This window comes from Hypanus sabinus, chromosome 1 (assembly GCF_030144855.1).
Source record: "Hypanus sabinus isolate sHypSab1 chromosome 1, sHypSab1.hap1, whole genome shotgun sequence".
NCBI classification, from domain to species: Eukaryota; Metazoa; Chordata; class Chondrichthyes; order Myliobatiformes; family Dasyatidae; genus Hypanus; species Hypanus sabinus.
The window spans coordinates 95,558,309-95,574,272 of record NC_082706.1 but is presented as its reverse complement, the minus strand read 5'-3'; the positions used below and the strand labels follow the sequence as shown (position 1 = coordinate 95,574,272).

General features: G+C 42.9%; 1 protein-coding gene across 1 annotated transcript in view; it reads left to right on the top strand.

Annotated features, from left to right (window-relative positions):
* The window catches only part of ofcc1 (orofacial cleft 1 candidate 1), a 569,853-nt gene that overhangs the window by 100,056 nt on the left and 453,833 nt on the right, over positions 1-15,964 (top strand). Inside the window, exons 8-9 of the mRNA XM_059985698.1 lie at positions 6,409-6,526; positions 12,496-12,735. Of these exons, the coding sequence (XP_059841681.1) occupies positions 6,409-6,526; positions 12,496-12,735 (358 nt within the window). The remainder of the gene's footprint in view (positions 1-6,408; positions 6,527-12,495; positions 12,736-15,964) is intronic.

The following is a 15,964-nucleotide window of genomic DNA, read 5'->3' as shown; positions in this document are numbered from 1 at the left end:
ATGATTGTATCTGTTCCACGCTGTGCCTTATTGCTTGGATAATTTAATAAAGACAATTGAAATAATAATCTTGTAAAGTATTCAGGTAAGTTGTGTGCGCCTGGTGTTAATTCCACATACATTTTAGAATGGGATCCCTTCCTGATAACATTGATTTCTAAAAATTTCTATGAAGCAATTGTATGAGAGAAGCAGCTTTCTAGTTTGGACACATACATGGTAGTACCACCCACAAAATGCAGCCCGAGTCTTCTTCAGCACCTCCAAAACCTATTGGTAATGGAGCAACAAGCTAATGTGAACACCATCATTTGCAGGGTCCTTCGAAGTTTTGATGTATCATTCCCTCAGAATTTAGGGATCAAAGGTGGTGGAACTCCAATTAATAGCATCCTGGGAGGCCTATTACTACATGGACTGCATAGTTCAAAGTTGGAAGTAAATTTATTATCAAGGTACATATATGTCACCATCTACAACTCTGAGATTCATTTATTATTGTGTTGCAGTAATACAAGAAGAGAGTGATGTGCCAAATACACCTCTGAGCACTTCACTTTTGTGTCTGGAGGTGTATCCATCTCAAAGTTTCAGGCCTCCGTCAGGCAGAGTTAACTATGGTTATTCCATCCTAGCTGTCTAGATACTTAAGCCTGGGTGGTACGATACGGAGAGCAAGCTGATGCCCATGTAGCAAGCTCCCTCTCTCCATACAACTGGCAAACCCAAAGGAACAGCACAGATCTGTACAGTTTGGTACTTGTAGCATTGCAGGAGTTGTCAGTCAGCATTGAACTCAATTTAGGATTGCCTTAGGCACTCCTTCTCTGGATTTTTCCTCGGGGTTTACTCCCGAAGCTCTCCCCATGAGTGGGTATAGCCACAAGGCAGCGGAGGTTTGAGATCAGAGTTTTCCTTCTCCTAGATGAGCTACCAACCACGGCTGATGAGCCCCATCTGCCCAAAGCGACTGGTTCTAAGGCACCAGTTACCAGCCTTTGCCCCTTCTCCTTGTCATTAGAAATGGTTCCATTGGCTAGTGGCTAAGCCACTCGTGAAGGTCAGGAGCTGGACTTGGTTGTCAGAGACTATTTAAGGTGCAAACCAATGGGAACATTTAATAGGCAGTGAGAGCCTGACCCCATTACCACCTCCAGCTGGAACAACCTTAAGGAGCCAAACTCTATCGGGCTATTAACCCATAAACCCATAGCTTGATGGCACTCACCGGTAAGTGTTGAGTTTGTTTAACCTGGTTTCCACGTCTCAACCCTCCCCTTTTCAGTCTTCTGCAAGCCTCAGATTTATCAGTGCTTCTCCACTTCAGGGTTTTTCATTGTCACTGAAATTAATCATTCTGTCTTTGGTAGCTGTGGACCTAGGATCTTGAATTTGCTTCCACTTCTAATCCCATGCACACCTTTAAGGCTCTCATCACACTTCCTTGAGCAGTAATGTAGTTTGACGTAAATTCTTGTTTGTGAATTGTTTCTGTGAAGCATCTTTGGATGTCCTGATCTCTCTAGTTGTACATTCCACACAATATTTATCCAACAGTTGTGGTTGAAAGCTACTTCTGGGAATGTGTCCAATTGTTACTGTCAATCACAACGAAAGGCATTTTCTCCCAAATTAACTTCTTAATGAATCTGTCATTCTAGTGAACAGAAAGGAATTGTGGATAGGCGCAGTGCAGAAGGTGGAAATGTGGTCCTTCGTTAGAGCCAACCTATGAAGTTCTGCATTTTCTGTTCTGTTCCTGCACTGTGCCAAAGTTTTCCTTTTAATAAAATATTCTGTTATTAACAATTAAATCTTCTGGTTTGAGATGGGCTAGAAACGCAGTGATGCCTCACTGGCATCAAACAAATCTAACTACTCTATTAATCCCACTTTTTCTGGACGACGATCACTGCAATCAATAGCCTGTAACTTCCTTTTTGGAGATGAGCTTCTGCACTGCCCGTACAACCTGGCATTTTTGTGGTGCGAATTGAAGTCTTGAAGGTTCAGGATGATTGCGGCATGACCTATATCAGCCAAATCGAGGTGGCAGGGCCCGAGTCCAAGAGCAAAGAGCTAGCTAATATTGGCCATTGCTGGAGCAGATGTGAAGCTGATTTGAAGCAGCCGATTCGAGGCAACTGGAGGCAGTGGGGCCCAGGAATGAGCCGAAGTCTGACCGATTTAAGCACCCAGTCAGATTGGAAAGGTTGGATATGGCCAAATCAATGTGGTGGGGTCTGAGCATTGAAGTGTCAGGGCCCAGGTCATTTAAGTGCTGGGTCTGATTGAGAAGGTGAGGCTGTTGGAGCAGGAGGTGAGGGTCAGGCCAGTGTTCAGCTCACAGCTCAATGAGGTTTACTCATCTCTGTACTGAACTGAGGCTGTGACCTGCAACTAATAGGCTCCTGGACTGGCTGCAGCGATGACTAGCTTTGTGGCTGTGAACTCACTTTCTGAACAGTGACGTAAAATTTGCATGGTCAGAGAATTTTGGGATTGTGCATTACAATGTTCTTTTTTTTAGTAATTGTTAGGTGGTTGCACTTGCCAACATGTCCCAATCCTGATACAGAGCTTCAACCTGAGTTGTCGAAAATTCCTTTCCCATTATGGATGCTGGTCTGTAGATGTTCCTCCATTGCATTGTTTATTGCTCCAGGTTCCAGCATCTTCAGTTTCTTGTGTCTTAGTCATGCCATCTTGGCTTCAATTTCCTTGGAGTATGTGAACAAGTAGTCCCTGAATTTCCATTTTGTGGCATATGCGTGAGTTTGAAGAAAACTGCACTCAGCAGGCTAGTGATCTCTGTCCCAAGGGTTTCCTTGTTTCTCGTTTTGGATGCTGCTGTCAAGCCTCAGATCAGTGAGACCCAGCCATTACAGTGGCGTGCAAAAGCTTGGGCACTCCTGGTCAAAATCTCTGTTACTGTGAATCGCTAAGCGAGTAAAAGAGGACCTGATTTCCAAAAGGCATAAAGTTAAAAATCGCACATTTCTTTAATATTTTAAGGAAGATTACTTTTTTATCTCCATCTTTTACAGTTTCAAAATAACAAGAAAGGAAAAGGGCCCGAAGCAAAAGTTTGGGCACCCTGCATGGTCAGTACTTAGTAACACCCCCTTTGGCAAGTATCACAGCTTGTAAACGCTTTCTGTAGCCAGCTAAGAGTCTTTCAGTTCTTGTTTGGGGGATTTTCGCCTATTCTTCCTTGCAAAAGGCTTCTAGTTCTGTGAGATTCTTGGGCCGTCTTGCATGCACTGCTCTTTTGAGGTCTATCCACAGATTTTTGATGATGTTTAGGTTGGGGGTCTGTGAGGGCCATGGCAAAACCTTCAGCTTGCACCTCTTGAGGTAGTCCATTGTGGATTTTGAGGTGTGTTTAGGATCCTTATCCTGTTGTAGAAGCCATCCTCTTTTCATCTTCAGCTTTTTTACAGCCGGTGTGATGTTTGCTTTCAGAATTTGCTGGTATTTAATTGAATTCATTCTTCCCTCTACCAGTGCAGTGTTCCCCGTGCCACTGGCTGCAACACAAGCACAAAGCATGATCGATCTACCCTTGTGCTTAACAGTTGGAGAGGTGTTCTTTTCATGTAATTCTGCACCCTTTTTTATCCAAACATACTTTTGCTCATTGCGGCCAAGAAGTTCTATTTTAACTTCATCAGTCCACAGGACTTGTTTCCAAAATGCATCAGGCTTGTTTAAATGTTCCTTTGCAAACTTCTGACGCTGAATTTTGTGGTGAGGACGCAGGAAAGGTTTTCTTCTGATGACTCTTCCATGAAGGTCATATTTATGCAGATATTGCTGCACAGTAGAACAGTGCACCACCACTCCAGAGTCTGCTAAATCTTCCTGAAGGTCTTTTGCAGTTAAATGAGGGTTTTGATTTGCTTTGCCTAGCAATCCTACTAGCAGTTCTCTTGGAAAATTTTCTTGGTCTTCCGGACCTCAACTTGGCCTCCACCGTTCCTGTTAACTGCCATTTCTTAATTACATTACGAACTGAGAAAACGGCTACCTGAAAATGTTTTGCTACCTTCTTATAGCCTTCTCCTGCTTTGTGGGCATCATTTATTTTAATTTTCAGAGTGCTAGGCAGCTGCTTAGAGGAGCCCATGGCTGCTGGTTGTTGGGACAGAGTTTGAGGAGTCAGGGTATTTATAAAGCTTTGAAATTTGCATCACCTGGCCTTTCCTAACGATGACTGTGAACAAGCCATAGCCCTAACAATCTAATGAAGGTCTGAGACCTTGGTAAAAGTTATCTGAGAGCTCAAATCTCCTGGGGTACCCAAACTTTTGCATCGTGCTCCTTTTCTATTTTCACTCTAAAATTGTACAGAACAAAAATAATACACTAATCTTGCCTAAAATGTTGAAAAGAATGTTTCATCTTCAACTTTAACACTTTTGGAGATCAGTTCATTTTCTACTCGCTTAACTATTCACAGTAATAGAAATTTTGACCAGGGGTGTCCAAACTTTTGCATGCCACTGTAACATCAAGCAGCAGTCACAGTAAGTAAATAGTGCAGATTTCAGCAAATCAGGAAGCAACAAGATGCTTTTATTGAATTGTCTTTAGCAATAATTAGAGTGTTTCAATGTTTATGATTATAATATCCAGGTTGGATTATGGTAAAGTTGAACTGTTGGATTTTTTAAGATCCCTATTATTTCTAAATATTAATTTGAAGGAATTATAATGCACATGTACAAATACAGGTGGAGGGTTAGAGAGGCAGGTCGGGGGGGATAGGTATATGAAGGCAAAATGATGTCAGAAGATTGGTGAAGATAGGTAGAAATGACAAAGCTGAAATTGATGGAATCAGATAGGAGAAGATGTTGGCGGGTGGACTAAAGGCAGAGAGGTGGGAGGGAGAAGGGGTGGGAGAAGTAAGTGGTTGAAGGGCAGTTGGGAAATGGAGAGAGAGAAGGTAGGTAGGGAAGAGGGAGCGGCTGGGGGAAAGGAAAGGCATGGAGAGATGTGGCCCAGTTAGAACAGGAGGAGGGAGAAAAAATGAAAATAGAAGAAAAGAAACAGTAGACACTGTAAGTTTGAGAATTCAATAACATGTTGTTGAACAGAAGGATCTTGGGGCCCGAGTTCATATATCCCTAAAAGTGGCTATATAGATAATAGGGTGGCTGAGAAGGCAAATGACATTGCTTGTCTTTATTAGTGGAGGCACTGAGTTCAAGAGTCAGGAAGTTAAGTTGCAGTTTTATAAGACTCACGTTAGGCCACATCTGGAGTACTGCATACAGTTCTGGTTGCCCCATTATAGGAAGGATGTTGAGGCCTTGGAGAGGGTGCTGTAGAGGTTTACCAGGATAGTTTTCTCTGGAGTGGTGGCTACCGAGGGGCGATCAGATAGAGGTTTATAAGATTATGAGAGGCATGGACAAAGTAAACAGACAATATCTTTTTCTAAGAGTTGAAATGTCTAATACCAGAGGGCATAACATTGAAGGTGAGAGGGGTAATTTCAATGGAAAATGGGCAAATTTTTTACACAGAGAGTGACGAATGCTTGGAAAGTGCTGCCTGGGTTGATGGTAGATGCAGAAATATTAGAGACTTTAGATAGACAAGTGAATGTGAGGAAAATGGAAGGATATGGACATTGGGTAGGCAGAAGGGATTAGTTGAGTTAGTTGTTGTTTTGGCGTGACATTGTTGGCCGAAGGTACCTGTTCCTGTGCAGTACTATGTTCTATGTACTCATTCTGCCCAGTTAGAGACTCTACAAGTGGAACTTAAGTGTTATTCTCTAGTTTTCACTTAGATTTGATCCGGCAGTGGAGGAGGCCGTGGACAGACTTGAGTGTGTGGGGATGGAAAGGGGAAATCAGGAGATCCCAGCCGAAGCAAAGGTGCTCAATCAGTGACTTCTCTGAGGGATTTTTCTGGCATTGTCTTGTGTGCAAATTATATGTTTGCACAGTGTTTTGGATGAAAGTTTACAGCACCACGGTAGCGTAGTGGTCAGTGTGATGCTAATCCAGCTCGACGTATTCTGGAGTTCAGAGTTCAATTTTGGTGCCATCTGGATGTTCTCCCCGTGATTGCATGCATTTCCTCCTGGTGCTCCACTTTTCTCCCACAGTACTGGTTAATAGGTTAATTGGTCATTATGAATTGCCCCATGATTAGGCTTGTGTTAAATAGGTTGTTGGGTGGTGCGGCTCATTGGGCTGGAAGGGGCTTTTCCATGCTATATCACCAAGTAAGTAAATAAATAAATATGTCTTAATATGCAGAATTTAGAAAGGTTGAAGTACATTAATGCATTTATATAATCATAGGACTAAAAGTAATTATTTAATAGCATAAAATCAGTTTCCAAAAGTTATGGATTCAATGTGAAATGATTGTCATTGTACGTTGCAGAGCAGAAAGCCAGTTACTAAAAGCTCTTGAAAGCCGCAGGGGTGAAGTGGTGACTCTGTACGGTGACCTGACTGAAGTCAAACAGCAATACAATGGCGTGCAGGGCTGTCGCTGGAAGGTAAGGGGACTACATCAAGGCTCATCTGTAGCTTTATGACACCCCTTCCCTCCGTGCAGCACTAGAGCTGGTTTGAGTGAAACCTTTCAGCAAATGAGGAGCATATCTGTCGCCTTGCAAATGAGACACGCCTGGAGATGTAATGAATCCTCCATCAACCTTTCCTACCAGGGTGACAGCTTGCTTTGAAAAAGGTTGTAAATGCAAGAGAGATTGTGGTATAATTCCTCAGACTGGCATTTCTGCCCCCCAGTCAGTATTCGATAATCTTCCAAATTGCTGTGTTTCAGAGAGATAAAGATTTTTTTATGGCTTCCCGTCTTGAAACATACAGTATAGTCAGAGAAGCAATGGCAATCTTGCCATGCATAGCAATTCCATTGGTGAAAGACAAGATCTTCATTTATATAATTCTGAACTTAGGACAAGGGAGGGTGATGGGAAGTTGCTGGGAGTTGGGAGGGTGGTGGTGGTGGGGGGGGGGTGAAGAAATAATATAAAATGTCATGTTTGGCATGCAAAATTATCCAAATATATTTCTGCACAAAATTTGTTGGGGGTGTTTAATTTAGAATGTGTTTAATATCTTTAGACTGCCTGCACCAGTAATCCTGCCTAGAGGTTTTAAATAAAGATTACCTCCATTTTTCATATAATGTTAATTTTGGGTTTCAGCAAGCAAAATATAAAATTTAGATTTTTTTTCTTCATTAATTAAAATTTTGCAATTAGAATGAAGGTAATTGACATGTTGCTCAGTGCTTTAAAAATGAGATTTAAGTGTACAAAAGGATCTGGGAACTGCAGACAATTTCTTGCTGAAATTTACAATTTGTAACCTTTAAAGGTGTGAAGTAATGCTGCATAAAATCCAAACCGGCTTTTGGAGACACACTTCCCACAATTTGCCCATGAAATCCTGTAAGGAAATGATGACGTAGTAAAATGTTTGAGGGTGGAATTCTGGACTGGATTTACAAAGACATATGCCGTAAAGGCTATTTTTTTTCCAAAGGAGAGCAAGTGCTTGTAACATATTTAGGATTTGATTTTGATAGTCTGTTGGCTACACTGGTTCTCTACCCTAGAGGGTTATGGAGGAGAGATCACTGGGGATATTTAAAGAGAAAATAAACATATTTTCAAAAGATCAGGGAATTGGGGAACTGGCACAGAAGAGGAGGCGAGGCCTAAGGCAGATCAGCCATGATTGGTAAGGCAGGCTTGAGGGATTGAGTGACATATTCTTGCCTCTTTTTTCATATGTTTTAATTGCTGCCCTTGCATGCTGACTTGCTACATTTTGAAGTTTGCAAAGATAAATCCTAGAAAGTGATAGAAATGTTCAGCAGATTAGGCAGCATCTGTTATGAGAGAAGCAGAGTTCATGTGTCAGGCTGGGGAACTCTTGGAACAGGACCGGGAAAGAAGAGAGAACCCTTTAGATGGGAAAGACATGGATGGAACAAAAGGAATAACTGGGATTGGCTGAGGCCAAGGTTGCCTTGACAATAAGATGTTGATGAAACCATTGGATCGATGGTTAATGAGAGAAACTAGAAAGAATATGGAGAAACTGGTGGAGTACAGGATTTTAAGAAATGCCCAGCTAGCAGAGAGTACTGATGGATGGTCAACAGGAGAACTGACCAGTCCTGTGCAGAAAAAGTGAGCCTTTGAAGTTGTTGTGAAGTTTACCTTTATGTTAGCTTTGTGACGTTATCACATGTGGATATAACAGTATTCCCCTTGCTATCAGAACTGGGTTCTGCAGATAACAATGACCACACTCTCTGGGTGAAGAATCAACACTGAACATCCAGCATAATGACAATAGAAAGAGTACAGAATATATTCTGGGTAAGGAACTTCAAATCACCAGATATCACCAGTGTTCACCACTTCATGTTCCTAAATGTAGCTTGGCCAAGTACAAACCACAAAGAATCACTATGGCCAAGAAAGTACTGTGCTTTGTCCATTGACCTTCATCAATTTTTATGGACGCACCATGGAAAACATCTTATCCAGATGCATCACAATTTTGCCAAGACAGCGAGAAATTACAGAGAACTATGAACGTAAGTCAGTCTGTCACGAAAGCCAGTAACCCCTCCATGGATTCTATATGCACTTCCCACTGCCTTGTAAAAGCAGCCGACATAACTAAAGACCCCTCCCACGCTGTGCATTCTCTCCTCTCCCTCTACCAATTGGGCAGAAGATACACAATCTTGAAAGCACATCAAGCTTAAGGACAGTTTCTAGCTCACTGTTCGAAGGCTATTGAACAGATCATAACACCATAAAACGAAGGAGTAGAGTTAGGCCATTCAGCCATTGGGTCTGCTCTGCTTTTCCACCATGGCTAATTTATTACCCTTCTCAACCCCATTTTTTTGCCTATTCCCTGCAACCTTTGATATCTTTACTGTTCAAGAACCTAACAACCCTGCCTGAAATATACCCAATGACAGCAATCTGTGGCAATGATTTCCACAGATTCGACATCCTCTGGCTAAAGAAATTCCTCCTCATTGTTCTAAACAGACGTCCCTGTATTGTCCTCCGGTCCTAGACTACCCACAATAGGAAACTTAATTGTCATGTCCACTCTATCTATCTAGCCCTTTCAATGTTTGATAGTTTTCAATAAGATTTCACCCCCAGCTCCACCATTCTTCTAAACTTCAGTGTGTACAAGCCCAGAATCATCAGTGCCCTTGTACGTTAACCCTTTCATTCCTGGGACTATTCTTGTGAACCTCCTCTGTACCCACTCCAGTGCTAGCATATCCTTTCTCAGGTAAGGGGCTCGTGATTTCAGAACTGCTCACAATACTCCAAGTGCAGGCTGACGAATGCCTTACAAGGCCTCAACCAGTACATTGTTAATTTTACATCCTAGTCCTTGAAATGAAAGCTAACATTATATCTGCCTTTCTTACCACCAACTCAACCTGCAAATTAACCTCAAGGGAATCCTGCGCGAAGACTCCCAAGTCCCTTTGGACCTCTGAATTCTGAATTTTCTCCCTGCTTAGAAAATTGGCTACTCTTTTATTCCTTCTACCAAAGTGCACCACCATGTACAGTACTTCCCACTACTATATCGCATCTGTCACTTTCTTACCCATTCTGAGTTTCTTCTATGGACTCTCTGCTTCCATAACACTACTGGTTTCTCCGCTTATCTTTGTATCATACACAAATGTGGCCTCAATACCACAAGTTATGTCATCCAAATTATTGACATGTAGCGGGAAAAGAAGTGGTTCCAGCATCGCCCCCTGCAGAACACCATTAGTCGCTGGCAGCCAAGCAGAAGAGGCCATTGTTCCCACTCTTTGTGTCCTGCTATTCAGCCAGTCTTCTATCCATGCTGGTATCTCTCCTGTAATACCATGTGCTCTAGTTTTGTTCAGCAGCCTCATGTGCAGCACCTTGCTACAGGCCTTCTGAAAACCCAAGTAAACAACATTCAGTGACTCTCCTTTGTTCATTCTGCCAGATATTTCCTCAAAGAATTCCAACAGATCTGTCTGGCAAGATATCACCTTAGGGAATCCATGCTGACTTCGGCCTATTTTATCATGTACTTCCAAGCACCCTGAAACCTCATCCTTAATAATGGACTCCAACATCTTCCAGAAAGCAGATTAACTGGCCTATAGTTTGCTGTTTTTTGCCTCCCTTTTTAAAGAATGGAGTGATATTTTGATCTCTTGACCTCGCAATCTACCTCTCCATAACCCTTACTCCATATTGTGTACTTGCACTGTACTTCCTTTATAACTATATTCTGCATCTTATTGCTTTTCTTTTGTACTACCTCAATGTACTTATTTTGTGGATAGATGGCATGCAGAACAAAGTTTTCCTCTGTGTCTTGGTAAATGTGACAATAATAAATCAATTAGCAATGACCAATTCATGCAGCCACAGGGAGAATATGCAAACGCCATGCAGGCAGGGCTCGAGATCGGTACTGACCCAGATCAGATTTCCAACTGGATTCTGCCATCTTGGCATAAGAATATTGCCTTGAAAAAATACTGGTAAAACCAAAATCAGGTTTTTTTTTGGGGTACGTCATAGAGTCTCTCAGCATCAAAGATTTGGTTGTCAGCTGAAAGATTTCCCCAGAGCTGGGATTTGAACCCAATCATTTGAAGCTACTTTAATGATTTACATCTCTCTTCCTTCTTGGCCCCAGAGATGGGGAGGTGCATTCTGGGTAAAAATATTTCCCAACTCTTCTCTTTGCACAATCACTTTCACAGCACGTACAGGTTTCCCCCGCTATTCGAAGGTAGAGCGTTTCTGTGAAGTGGTTCGTAAGCCGGAATGTCGTAAAGTGAAGAAGCAATTACCATTTATTTATATGGGAAAAACTTGTGAGCGTTCGCAGAACCAAAAAATAACCTACCAAATAACACATAAAACCTAAAATTACAGTAATGTATAGTAAAAGCAGGAATGATCTGATAAATACACAGCCTATATAATGTAGGAATACTTTTCTGCAATTATTGTAGCACTGTCCACCGCAGCGAGAATCTCACGCAACCGCTCTCGGCAGCACTCGTAGCAAAAACACACGGTGCAAGCACTCCCAGCAGAAGCACTCTTTCCAGTAACCTTTAAGCTATGAAGCTACTAAACGACACATAAAAGTACACAGCCTATGTAAAGTAGAAATAATGTACATCCAATGTAGTTTCAATTACTGGAATCGGGAAGACAGTGAGCACACTGATGATGGTGCGTTAGGCTGAGTGGTTGGAGGTTGGGGTGGTGGGAGGTAGAGGAGACTGGGGTGTGAACTCATTGTTGTCTGTTTCCATCAGGGCAGGCAGGTCACCTTCTTCTATGTCTGCCTGCCTCAATGTCAAAGGTCGAGGTTTGTCGTCTGCTGTGGCCGATGTGGAAGGCTTGAAAAATGACAGCATGCTTGACTGCTTAGCCTCGTGCATTCTTCTATCATACACTTCTTTGTAAGCACTCAAACTACCCTGCAAATATGCCCTAAACCTACGTACCCTTTCAAAATTAAAGTCATACTTTTCTGCAATCATTGCAGCGTTGTCAATTGCAGCAAAAATCTAACGCAATTGCTTCACATTCAGTTCCCGGACGATTTTACTTTCGGGCCGTTGGCTACTACGTTTGGCTTCAATTGTTATCCTTTCCTCTTCATCAGCTCTTCATCTCTCAGTTCTTGGTCATGGGATGCCAAAACCTCTTCAACATCATCTTCGTCAGCTTCCACAAACCCTCAGCCAAACTCACTATATCCTTACTTTGTTCACCACGATCGAAACACTTTATTATGTCTAGTTTTATGCTAAGTGTAACTCCCTTATGCACTCTTTTAGGCTTTTCTGATACCTTAGAACTCAACTTGCTGACGGATGCACAAATAAATTGACATAAAGCATAGATGCTCACAGGCATGTGTTTAAGCAATGCCGGCTAGAATGCAGTTCCGGGGGAGGAACTTGGCTGCTCTGCCTTTTTTCGTAACAGTGAAAATACCTTTTGTTAGCGAAAACAGGTAACTAATGTAGGTCTTTCGTAACAGCGAGTTGTCGTAAAGTGAATGTTTGAAAATTGGGGGAACACCTGTACCTTCTAGTTGTTTACCTTTACTCTAAGAGAAATGGATTATTCCTCTCCACTCTAAGACAATCACAAATTTATGTGTCAAAGTTTCCTCTTCTGAGGAAATTAACCCTGAAGCACTGAGTTGTACAGTACAGAAGTAGGGCCACCATATCCAAGACAATCATTGTATGTACCTGTACTAATTCTATTTCCCATTTATCTACCGGCCTATCGAATCCTTCCTCATACCTAAAATTCTCCAGTCCTCTGAGAATGATAATGAGAAGGATTTCAGATGAAAGTGTTATGGATTTCTGAACACTGTTCTGTGCTAGTGTACTTATGCAATGTGTTGTATTTAGGTCGAGTGGTCTGGGACTCCTCAGCCAGCGCAGATCCATCTGAAGTGCCTACGAGGTGTGAAGGACAAACTGCCTAAAGGACAATACGTCCTCAGAGTTTGCCTGCACAGCCGGCTTGGAGGCTCTCCTCTGCACTGGTCTAATTCGAAGGACCGGCACTGGGCACAGGCAACCCTACCTGTCCACCATGACGGCAACTTCTACGACGTTGAACTAAGTTTCAACCAAAGCATTGCCATGGTAAGCAACGTTAAAGTGTTTACTTTGAGGGAAATTCGTCCTTTGTTAGTGGTATCCTGCACGTTCAAGACAGAGATTCATGGGTTTTTGGACGTTTAAGGGGATCAAGGGATATGTGTTAGTGGAGAAAAGGGGTTTGAGATAGCCGCTTCTGCAAGAATTAGTTACTCAGTTAAACAGTGAGTAACTGTGTTTCCGCAACTTCCGCCACCTTCAACAGGACCCCACCACCCAGCACATCTTTCCCTCCCTACCCCCCTCAGCTTTTCGCAGGGATTGTTCCCTCCACGACTACCCGGTCCACACGTCCCTCCCCACAGAACTCCCACCCGGCACTTATCCCTGTAAGTGCAAATGCTACACCTGTCCACACACCTCCCCCCTTACCACCTTTCTGGGCCTCAGACAGTCCAGGTGAGGCAACAGTTCACCTGCGAGTCTGCTGGAGTTGTCTATTGCATCCGGTGCTCTTGGTGCGGCCTCTTCTACATCAGCGAGACCCGACGCAGATTGGGGGACTGCTTCGTTGAGCACCTCTGCTCCGTCCATCACAATAGACAGGATCTCCTGGTTGCCACCCACTTCAACTCTGTCTCTCATTCCCATCTAGATATCTCCATACATGGCCTCCTCTGCTGCCATGATGAGGCCAAACTCAGGTTGGAGGAGCAACACCTCATCTACCGTCCGGGTAGCCTCCAGCCTGGTGGTATGAACATTGAATTCTCCAATTTCCGTTAATTCCCTCCCCCTCCCCCTTCCCCTATCCTAGGTCCCCCTCTGCCTCTCTCCCCTTTCAACTTTCTGCTCCTTTACCTCGACAGTTCTTTCATGCTTATCCCCTCCCCCTCCCCCCTTTATCCTTCCTCTGATTGGTTCTCCACCTGGCGCCTCTAGCCCTTCCCCCTCCCCTATCTCTATTACTGGGCTCCGGCCCTCTCTTCCCCCCCGTTCCTGATGAAGGGGCTTGGCCTGACACTTTGGCTACTCTTTTCTCACGGATGCTGCCTGACCTGCTGAGTTCTTCCAGCGTCGTGTACGTACTCTTTGATCCACAGCATCTGCAGTTGTATATTTGTGTTCAGTTACACAGTAGTTTTCCCTTTTAAAACCTTTTTAACTATTTCCATGAAGCTTAAACTGGGGCAGCCGCATAATTGGTCCAAAATGTACTGGTCCCGATGCAGCCCAATAAACCGGAATCCAGACGAGAAACCAAACGCTGGAAACACCCAGTAGGTCAGGTAGCGCCCACGAACAGTTGGCATTTCAGGTCTGGGAGCCTCCCGCAACCTGGGTTTGATCCTGACCTTAGGTACTTTTTTTTGTGGCGTTTTCAGGTTTTCCCTGTGACTGTGTTTTTCCTGTCTGCTTTGATTTCCTTTCACATCCAGAGGACATGTAGGGAGGATAAGTGTCTGCTGCATTTTACACGTAGAATAGGTAGGTGACAAGAGAATTAGGGTAGCTGAGCGAATGTTATTGGGAACTAAGCAGGGGGATCTGACTGATGCAAATATTCTGAGAACTGGCAAGGACTTGAAGGGTCAACTTGCCTCCTTTGTAATAAAACATGAAAGTATGTGCTCTCTTTGATTAGCAGAATAGGAAATTTGGGCTTTGTTATTATGTTCTGCTAAATAAGGTGAGTTGTTTGTTTGAAGGAAGTCAGTCTGCCTGGCCTCTCGTGGAGTTGTACATGCTCATGTGTCTATTAGCACTCAACTTGGATTGATTATTTTGTCAATTGAGCAGTTGGAACTGCACACTCCTTAACGTCCGTGTATGAGCGTGCCTTAGTCCCATCAGATTGATGGGTAGAGCAGCCCACTGCAGTGAGGTGAACACTGCTGAAGAAGAATTGACTAGACCAATAAAGCTCTGTAAAATCATATTGTTTTTTATGGAGTTACAGGGGAATAAACTGAGCCCCAGTCAGTAACACTAAATGCACTCTGTTGTCATAACACCATGTCGAGATTTGCCTCTGAAATCCAGTTCAGGGGAATGGTTTTTGAGTCAGCAGGTAATACCTTGACATGCTTGTGTAGCAGGAGATGAGTTTCTAAGTGCCTGCTCTTGACCTTCTCACTGCCTACTTGTGAATGCCTCCGAGAGAACCAAAATGTTGTTATAGGATTTGGAGGCTTCTGTGCTTTGAGGACTTTATGCTTTGGCTCTTGGTAGGGTCACCCATGCCAAACAGGTCAAAGGGTAGAGGCCAGACTAAGAGTGGTCCACTGGTCTTCCAGGTTTGGGGATTCATCTCAGGGCTAAACAACATTGACTGGTAAAACAAAACTGTTACGGCAACAGCAATGAAGAATCCTTCTACATCTGAGTGTGATGGTATTCCCGAGTCTGATAAAATGAATAAATGTAATTTTGTTTGTTTTCTCTACAATTTACCTAGGAATGGCAGCTTCCAATTACATTAATTGATAAATGCTGAGCTCCTATGTTGGTGTTGCTTGTGAACTGCAGGTGATTTGAAACAGTGGCTGTCTTTTTATTTCTGGGGTGTCAACATAACCGACAAGGCCAGCATTTATTGCTCATCCTTGATAGTTCTTGAACTGAGTGACTCGCCAGGTTATTTCAATGAACACTGAAAGGCAGCCACGTTGTTGTTGTGTCGATGAAGGTCAATTTCCTCCTTCTGTGCATAGACATTAGTTAACCAGTTGGGTTTTAAGAGCAATTCATTGAATCATGATTGTTGTTACTAATGCTAACTTTAGTTAACTTTATTAAGTAGCATAGTTTTGTTAGGGACATTTAAACTTCCATCTCTGGATCATTTGATGTGGATTGTTTCAATTGTCACAATTGACAGCATCCAAATAAACTTACTTGCACAATAATTGTATTTTCAGGAAAGTGCTGTCAATCCATGATTTTGATCTTATCCTTGCTATCTTCATGATTTCTGTGCTCCACTAATTCCAGCTTCTTGGCCATCCTGGAATTCAAGTACTCTGTAATTTCTGGCAATGTAGGTTTTCGCAAATAGAATGAAGTGAGGCGTTTTATGTGTAATGATAACCATAAAACATTTTATTGAACTCCAAAACCTACACAACAATAGCGTGCTAAAAACCTTTTACATAATAACATTATCTCGTCAGACCAGCCTCTTAAAGCGAAAATCTGACTCAGTGTCGGTAGTTGTGAATTATGCCCATTTCTCCCAGTTACGTTACCCTACAGCAGTACTTTCAGCTGGCAA